Source organism: Epinephelus moara, chromosome 17 (genome assembly GCF_006386435.1).
Source record: "Epinephelus moara isolate mb chromosome 17, YSFRI_EMoa_1.0, whole genome shotgun sequence".
NCBI lineage: Eukaryota > Metazoa > Chordata > Actinopteri > Perciformes > Serranidae > Epinephelus > Epinephelus moara.
The window spans coordinates 8,541,150-8,550,357 of record NC_065522.1 but is presented as its reverse complement, the minus strand read 5'-3'; the positions used below and the strand labels follow the sequence as shown (position 1 = coordinate 8,550,357).

The 9,208-nt window shown below is 36.2% G+C and overlaps 2 protein-coding genes across 2 annotated transcripts in view; both read right to left on the bottom strand.

The window, feature by feature from the left end:
* Positions 1–67, bottom strand: part of cskmt (citrate synthase lysine methyltransferase) — a 39,743-nt gene extending 39,676 nt beyond the window's left edge. The window contains exon 1 of the mRNA XM_050067087.1: positions 64–67. The gene's annotated coding sequence lies outside the window, so the exon portion shown is untranslated. The remainder of the gene's footprint in view (positions 1–63) is intronic.
* Positions 68–519: 452 nt separating this feature from the next.
* On the bottom strand, positions 520–9,054 carry fcer1g (Fc epsilon receptor IgFc epsilon receptor Ig). The gene is made up of 5 exons (XM_050067088.1): positions 8,845–9,054; positions 3,942–4,036; positions 2,199–2,243; positions 1,400–1,423; positions 520–1,266 (listed from the first exon to the last, which is right to left on the bottom strand). Exons 1-5 carry the CDS (start codon positions 8,909–8,911, stop codon positions 1,213–1,215), a joined length of 285 nt encoding a protein of 94 aa, XP_049923045.1. The 5' UTR covers positions 8,912–9,054; the 3' UTR covers positions 520–1,212.
* Positions 9,055–9,208: the final 154 nt, after the last annotated feature.

Below are 9,208 nucleotides of genomic sequence, written 5' to 3'. Positions count from 1 at the left end.
CTGCAAGGGGGCGAAACAAACACAAAGAGACACAAAATGACCATAAGAGAGATGCAAACAAACTTGTAAGAGACACAAAATAATTGCAAAAAGAGGCAAAACAAACACAAAGAGGCACAAAATGACTACAAAAAGACATAAAACAACCACAAAGAGACACAAAAACAACCACAGAGAGATGCAAACAAATAACGAAGAGACACTAGATACCTGCAAGAGGGGGCAAAACAACCAAAAAGAGACACAACATGACTACAAACAAACACAAAAGTCTGTGGGTCTTGCTCCTTCATAGCAGAGGTGGTGGGGCCTTTTGCATATCTGTGCCCAGGGGCCCATTGTCTCATACTCCACCCATGACTGCCAGTAGCCAAACCACAATCAGAAAATTATCATTTTTATTTCTTTTTGTGGTTGTTTATCTTGTGACATCTGTAGGTTTACCTCTCCCCATATAAACACAATATCTAAGAAACAGAGTTTCCCTTATTAACCACTGTAATTCAAAAAGAGACAAAGTTATTTAATAAGCAAGTCAAACATTTAATAGGTTTTGTGTGACAGCTCTATACATCCGACAGGCAGCGGCTTACATACAAAACTTTACAGCAGTCTGTGGTGTTTCTTTGTTTCACAGGTAAGCACCTCACTCAAGACAACATCACTGCCATCCTGTGGTGTACAGGAAACACTGCTTAATAACTCTAGGGCTTAAACATGGCTTAAACATATTCAACACCTACAATCTTGCACAAAACTGTGACAATACTTTTGGAGCTTTTTGCCATGCCTTTATAAAAAAAAAAGACTGACGTCTTTCAAATGGCCTAAAAGAGGAAGTTAGTAGGACAGTCTATACACATGAAATATAACATCAGTAACGTTTTTTTTTGTTTAAAAGCATTACAATATAAAATGTATCTGAAGCATTACAGTTATTGAAATATATTTGCATAAAAATTAAATATGTTCAATGGTTAGGTAATAACACTGTATAAAAATGAGGAAAAGCATTTCTGAGCTTGCAATCTTAGGCTCAACTTCTCTGTTTCAACCTTTCTTAACTTCCCATAAAAGCTACAAATGCAAAAGAGAAATGAGCACTGGTGTATGCTGTCTCACATTCTCTCAAAATCGAAGCAGATAGGCGATATTTAAATACAAAAAGGTATTGAAAGGAAAACATCTGTCTCTGGACTTTCACTCATGGTGTCACTTCTTCATGCCGATAGTTTCGTATGTGTCCTGGGCGTGAGGAGTCAAACCCTGGATTTAAAACAGAGAGGGAAAATAAGACAATCAGTATATGCTGTCATTTAATAATAATAATGTTAATGTAACATTTAAGATACCAGCTGTCCTCCATCTCTTTTAGATCAGTGACAGCATCAAAACTCACCGTATAGATGCCCTCTTCAACATTCTGTCAGAACATAGAAAAAAAAATTAGAAACAGTGTAACTATGTAAACACCTGCACATTGTGACATGAAATCTCGTGAAAGACTGAATCTTTCTTAGTAAATGGCTGAGTGAACATACAGAGGAAGAACAAGCTATACTTGCAGGCAAGAAAGCGCAACACACCAGAGTGGTCTGGGCTGTGCAAAGTTTGTGGCTGGCGATAGGAAATAATAGACTAAAATAACCATAGCATTAAAACAGCAGGTTAAGTGCTCTTATAATCACATGAAAAACTCTATCTCAGCAAGCACAAGTTAGTTTTCAAAGATCATGAACGACTGTATAAGTAATTTTTATTACAGCTGCTATTTTGTATTTATTTTTCATTTGAAAAGTTTCATTTGCATCTTCAAATTTAGCAATTAAAAAGGGCTTTTAAGTAATTTAGCAGCAGGCAACTACTAATGACATCATGATAATGGAAAGGCTTTTCACAGCTGGAGCCATCATATTAGTTTAACACGCCACAAACAGCTGCCAGTGTGCGGCTGCCGAGAAAAAACACAATAGGTGTGGCGTTTGCCATTGTTGTTTGTCTGCTGAGGTTTGACCTGACCAGTGAGATTATTTTTGCATCCAGAGTATGCACGTTTGCAAACTTGAGTATGTGCTGCGGTGAATAGTGTCTCTCTCCTATAGAGTTTGTTCTCAACCCCACACATCCATTTTAGACTACAAGTCATGTCTAAATGTCTATTTTAGTGACATATGTACAATGTTTGTGTTTTTACTTACCTTCTTGGCCTTTGTGTTCTGAGCATCAGCCCTAGCATTGACGACCTGTAGAAGACAGTGTTAAAGAAATGACAGTTAAAAGACCAGTATGTGTCATACTATAATTTTAATATGTATTTATAGTTTTTTCAAGTTTTCAATCTGCATCAACTTTTCTACAGAGCGACTAAAGCCCCAAAAGATGATATGTCTTACTTTGTGTGCACTACTTAATTACCTTGTGGCAACTAGTTAATATCTTGTGCGCATGAGCAAATCACAACAATTGGGAACAATTTATTTTCCTGTGTGCACATGTTAATTATGTTTTGGGAACATTTTTTTTTATCTTGTGTGAACAAGACTATTATATTGTTGGAACAATTTATTATCTTGTATGTACAAGATAATTATCTTTTGGGAACTTTTTTTATCTTGTGTGAACAAGACTATTTTCTTGTGGGAACAATTTATTATCTTGTGTGCAGAAGACAGTTATCTTTTGGAAACAATTTATTGTCTTGTGTGCAGAAAATAATTATATTTTGGGAATAATTTATTATCTTGTATGCAGAAGACAATTATCTTTTGGGAACAATTCATTATCTTGTGTGCAGAAGACAATTATCTTTTGGGAACAATTTATTATCTTGTATGCAGAAGACAATTATCTTTTGGGAACAATTCATTATCTTGTGTGCAGAAGACAATTATATTTTGGGAACAATTTATTATCTTGTATGCACAAGACTATTATCTTGTGAGACAGTTTATTATCATGTGTGCACAAGATAATTATCTTGTGGGAACAATTTATTAATTTGTGCGCACAAGTTAATTATCATCAGGGAACAATTAATTATCTTCTGCACACAAGTTTATTACCTTGTGGGAACAATTTATGATCTTGTGCAAGTTAATTATCTCCTAGAAACAAGTAAATCAACACTGGCACACAAGTTACCTTGTGGGAACAATTTATAATTTTCTCTGCAGGAGATAATTATCTTTTGAGAACAATTTATCATCATGTGTGCAGAAGGTAATTACCCTGTAGGAACAGGTTAATGATCTTGTTTGACCAACATAACCACTTGTTCCCACAAGATAATGATTGTGCATATAACAAAAAACATCACCAGGGACTTCAGGGGCTCTGTACTTAATTCAGTTTATTGGCCAGAAGAATATACTGGTACATCAGTGTACGTCAACACTGGACTCCTTGCTCTTGGTACATTAGTTACAGTGTCAAAAGCAAACAAGCTCAAGACTCAATTAAGTTATATCTTAGAAGCAAATGGTGATTTTTTCCACAGTTGTGAATGCCAATAATATCACGCTACTTACAACAAAATTCTTACCTGTTGTTTCCTTAATTTTAGTTACCTACAGCACCCTAACAACACACACTCATTTTCCAAACATACAGTATGTGTAGCAGAGGAAACTTACCAAGTATTTAGTGCTTGGTTATTGCTGTCAGTATACGATATAAATACTGATAATAAATATTGAATACGTTCCAGTGAAACATTTTATGTCTTTGATACTTCCCTTCCTGAAAGTGTAGCATGCTTCATTTTACTGACGTCACCCTATTTTACATCAATATTAATAATGTACCAGATTACTTTTAATGATACTATATCTTGTCTTTCATCAGACACTAAGAAACATATATATATATATACTACTTCTACTTAACTTGTCATATATTTTTAATATACGTAAATGAAAAAGTTTAATATGTAGCATGCAAACCTTCATTCTACAGTAGAGAGCTGTCAGGATGATGCCGTACAAAAACAGGATACCATCCAGCACGTAACAGATCTGTGGCTCTGCAAGACCAGCCGCTGCAAACACATGAGAACACTCAGTTAGGAGCAAAAGCACAAGAACAACACTTCTACATAATGTTTATAACGCTTTTACAAAATTAATTCAAATGATTACATAACAGAGACTCTTTGCACTGGAGTGACATCATCAATCATTTCTTCCTCTCTGAAGTTTGCCTAATTATTGCATGAACATATTCTGCAATTTATCCGCTGGTTCTCATGTGCGGGTTATTGCCCTCAGTGGCAATGTGGGTGTTTTTCTGTCCATGACTGAACAGTGTTATTGAGTAACGGCAGTGTCGCCATTTTAGATTGTGAAACAAACAGCAACAGCGGCCATTACATAAGAAAGCGGACAGAGCAAACCATGATCTAATCTCAAATGCTACATCAGTGGAGTCTACGAAGAAATATTTCAGGGGAGATAGGAAGGAAGAGAAGGGTGTGTCTTAATACTGTTCCAAGCACTGATATAAATATACAAGGAAACATTAAAAATAATTAAACAAGAATTAATGGAATTGCCGAGAGGAATGACATATGAAGATTACTTCTCATTTCTAGTATCTCACTAAACATCTTCACATCACTCTGACTAATCTTAGAGCAGGACTTCCAGCCAGTAGTGATACAGAGATGGAGCTTTAGATAAGTACACACACACAGGGCTGCACATACAATACAGTGCATGAGAGGAGTCATTATTATTTCATTAAAATAATCTTATTTGGAGCATACTGACAGTCGGAGTAGGAGAATGTAGGAGTTCAGAAGCTGTTAGATTGTTTTCCTGTCACTATTGTTTTAATGTTTTTTTCCAACTGTGTTGTCCATGCAACCACATCAATGTATGGATAATAATAAACAGAAAAGATGGAATTGCTAAGGCAAATAATATCATGCCGATATCACATTATAATTGTTGTCCTTCCAAGGCTGCAGCATCTAATCTAGATGATTCTTGTGAATGAACCAATAGGAAAAAAAGGAGACATCCTCGCCGTGATACAGTACTGAGTGAGAAGAAAATGCCACATAACTGCAGTAGAGTGGATGCATTTGGAATTATTACACATTAATAGTTTACTGACCAGTCTTTGATTCACTTTTAAGACATAAATTCAAACATTCACCTCATATATTGTCATAAGGACAACTTTGTAAGCAATGATAGAAATTAAAGAGAGAGAGAAAAGTCCCCCGTAGATGCAGCGTTAATTGTGCATCTACTCAAAGAAATGTAATACACACAAAAGTGAGGAAAACATTTACATTGTCTTCAGACGGATAGTTTTTTGCACAGTTTAAAAAAAATAGTGTTAGGCCTAACCATTGGAAGAGAAACTGTTACTTTTGGATTTCTGTTTGCAACAACAGAGCCATTTTAGGCTGCAATGCACAACAACCACTTCCCACAGTACAGTGTGTACAAAGAGTATTATTTAGCTTCATAAATGTACTGACTGTGTCAAGATGTGCACGTTTAAAAAAGGCAACTGGAATTTATAGCTCAGCTTTTAAAAGATGTCCTCTTCCTGGCCTGTGTAGTGTACACATCAGACTCTCACAGCAGCAGGCTTTTATGCGTCTTTAACCTTTTGCACAGGGACGAATATGATGCAGAAATCACAAGCAAACTCTTCACAAAAGCACAGTGACATAAGGTTGTATTTTCTCATAAATATCTGACACTGAGCTCTACATGTGAGATATTTCTGAATAATCAGATAACATCATTTCCTCCTCTAAACCTGCCCTCAATTGGTAAAACTGGTGCATAAGTGATTAATGTAATGTGGGTGTAAATTTACTTTAACTGACTTTATTAGTGATGTTTCTATCTTCAGCCCATCAGATAAAAGTTATAAAATCCTGTTCATGATTCTGTTTTTTGTTTTTTCTGTTTTTTCATTTGCTCACGTGCCTTCCTGCCACACTCCATCACACACTTCACTGCTTTTACATCGTCTGTTTTCGCTAAACTTTAAATTTAAAATCAAGCTCTCAGATAAAAAGAGAAGCTCTGTCTCACAACACTGCAACAACGCTTGCCTATCAGAGCTCTTATTCCAGTGGGTTTCCTTAGTTTAGATTAAAAAGATTAGACGGTCACAAAACTAGTAAATTTAAGACAATATTTCACTGGCACATTTAATGGTTATTTTATAACTTGTGTACGTACATTTACTTAATCGTATTTCAAGTTCTTTTTTTTAATATATAATTTAATAATTAATATAATTTGAATTCAAAAAATATAAGTCATGTATAATTTGTAAAATAGTTATAAGTTCAATGAAAAAAGTAAATGTAAATTTGATAAACATTTTTATATTCATATTTTTTTTTAAAGTGTAAAAGGAGTTTGAGAATCGCTGGTTTATTTGACTCATTCTAATTAAGCACTGGAAATTGTGGCACAGTTTACACTCCATAGATGGTGTGATGTATATTATATATATTTGTTTGTGTCTCGATTTTATCAGCCAAGGCAATTTAATCTTTGTTCAATCTAATTTAAGCTGTAATATAAACTGCAGTAAATGTTTAGATTAATTACATTTTAATAACATTTAAATGTGGCTTTGATTAAACTTGACCCATAGCTCATTTAACATTAGTGTTTCACCTCATGGTGTATCTTAAAAAGTCAATATAATTAAACTGATAGATGAAACTTTAAAGTTCAGTTTCTTACATTTAGATAAGAGCCATGACAACTTCATGATGAAATCCCCAGATAACACACGTCACTTTCTGTCCCTTCCTGTCCCTTCCTGTCCCTTCCTTCCCACTTTCTTTCCCCCCCTTCACATGTTCAAAGAAACAAATCACTTCTCCGAAATTTGTGATCACATGATTATTTTCCACTCTTCAAAATAACCTCTCCTTTACAGAGTAACAGTTAACTTAGAAAAGTCTTGAAAATATCAACTTGGGGTTTTTTTTGTTACAACATACAGGCTACGTGATATTGCTGAACATATTTGGCATGTGGGTTATGTATGGACAGTTATATCAGTAAGTAAAAATGTCAGATTCCGTTTTGAGCGCCTCTGTTCAGCTGTACATGTTCTCTTTGCTGTGAACCAGAGACATGTGGTGTGTTATCAACATCATCTGCATCTGTGTTGGTTTCCGCATCTCACATGTTGAGCGGGTTCAAAGGAAACACTGTGTAAGCCCCCTTAAATAGCTATTAGGAAGATATCAAAAAATGTCACTAATATTTCTGCATGTGTCCCAACATATTACCCATCAAGGGCCACTCAGATTCTACAGCTAACCTAGGAGCAACAAGTGGATCTCTGCACACTTTTAATAAGTGAACATTTGTTTCTTGTGACTGCGGTCCACAGTCACAAGAAACAAATGTTCACTTATTATATCCGCAGTCTGCAGACACCCTAAATGTAGTCATCAATATAAGGTAAAATTACATTTGAAGGGTCAGGTGAAGTGTGTAAATGCATAGAGTGTTATAACAGATTAACTGTTCAGTACACAGAAAGGAAACATGTTTTCAAAAGTGAGATCTTTCGCTGTTAAAATTCTACACACCAGCTGGCTATGTGTTTGCCTTACAGACCACAGAAGTAGGCCGTAGTCAGTTGTGGTTTGGAATTAAAACTGAAATATCTGAGCTGTTAACATCTCATAAACACTGAATGAAGCCGTTTGATTTTCTGGATAGCATAGAAAAAAATCATTGCAAGTGCACAATTTTACTTTAACGTAACTAAGAAAAAGAAGCAAATTTGACAAGCTGGAACCATTAAATATTTGCCCCCATGTTTAAAAGGTGACTACGGCCCTGCTCTACTGTAGTAACCCTGTCCTCTTGGCCTATTAGACCCCCATATTAACTGACCTTTTAAGACTGTATGTCGATACCTGTGCATAGGTGTAGATTTTAGGGGCGAAGGGGGGGCGAAGGAGACATGACACCCATAATATATAGAGAACAAGTGAATTTGTCGTCCCCTGCCTCGTTTTGAGAAACTTCAAGACATTTAAACTGTAAATTGAGGCATAAAAATTCACCGCAATGCAGGAAATATGATGCTCAAAATACTCTGGCCAGGCCCCCCCCCCAACTTGGAAACAAAACCTACACCTTTGTACTAGTGCATAGAAATGTATCTAAAGTTTTCAAGTTGTTTTACTTTGTATTTTCTTAACAGTATAGGTTGTTTCATCATAGTTTTTAATAATTCAAGTAGTCCCAGAATACAAAACATTTAATATATATATATAATATGCAAAATATTAGGAAATGATTAGGAAGCTGATACTGATGGAATAAAGTGAACTTCTATATGCAAGGCAGGGTGTGTCTGAGAACTGGTTTAACAAGTAGGTTATTTACAAAAGTTGTAAGCTTCAGTGCCCCTTGGCAAAGGTAACAAGAACCAACAGGGTCAGCTTCTCCTTCCACAGGAACTGTAGTGTGGTAACTACATTTCTGCTGCCAACACTGGGAGGATTAAGGCCAAATGTCAGAAAACTTCAGTGACCCAAATAAACATCTGCTAACCCCATGTAGTAGTATTTCCAAAAAACACTAACATCATGTCAAAAGCCCCTTGTCCTCACTTTGGTTAACCGTATTACTCAACAGCAGAGCATCTGATCAGTCATGTTATGTCTGAATAAGGCTATTTGTTCCCTAACACACAGTTTTAGGTTTTCTCACAAGGCTGTTCTTAAAAAGAATTAAAAAAGTTCTCACTGTGAGGCCTTGAGACATCAACCCAGCCTCACCACCCAGAGCGATGTTAAAAACGTTCACTATATCCCAATTTGATGTTAAAACTCACCAGCTCTCCCAAAACTCATCCACAGAGGAATCGCCACCAGTAACGGGCTCCTGCCCCACACGGCCATGACAACACAGGCTCAACACGGACGACTGGGCTCGGTAAAGCTGCCAGCACACAGCAAACACGACGACTTGTGGGTGGCTTTTTTTCTGTCTGTGTTCTGGTGAATACTCGAGTGTTGCATACCTCACAGCCAACAGGGGAAGTTGTGGTCTGAGCTCTAAGTCCATTTGTCTCAGATCTCATCAGACCACTCCCCCTTCTAACACCAACCAGAGGAAGGACATACATCGAGGCTTTGGTCTCTGCTGTCATGTTTAATACTTGATTTTCAGACAAGTGAAGGAAATGGAAAAAAAAC

Coding starts and splice junctions, on each gene's coding strand:
- fcer1g (XM_050067088.1), bottom strand. CDS start 8,911: ATGGCCGTGTGGGGCAGGAGCCCGTTACTGGTGGCGATTCCTCTGTGG. Junction 2,244..3,941: donor CTCTCTACTGTAGAATGAAG/GTTTGCATGCTA, acceptor TGTCTTCTACAG/GTCGTCAATGCTAGGGCTGA. Junction 1,267..1,399: donor TTGAAGAGGGCATCTATACG/GTGAGTTTTGAT, acceptor TTTTAAATCCAG/GGTTTGACTCCTCACGCCCA.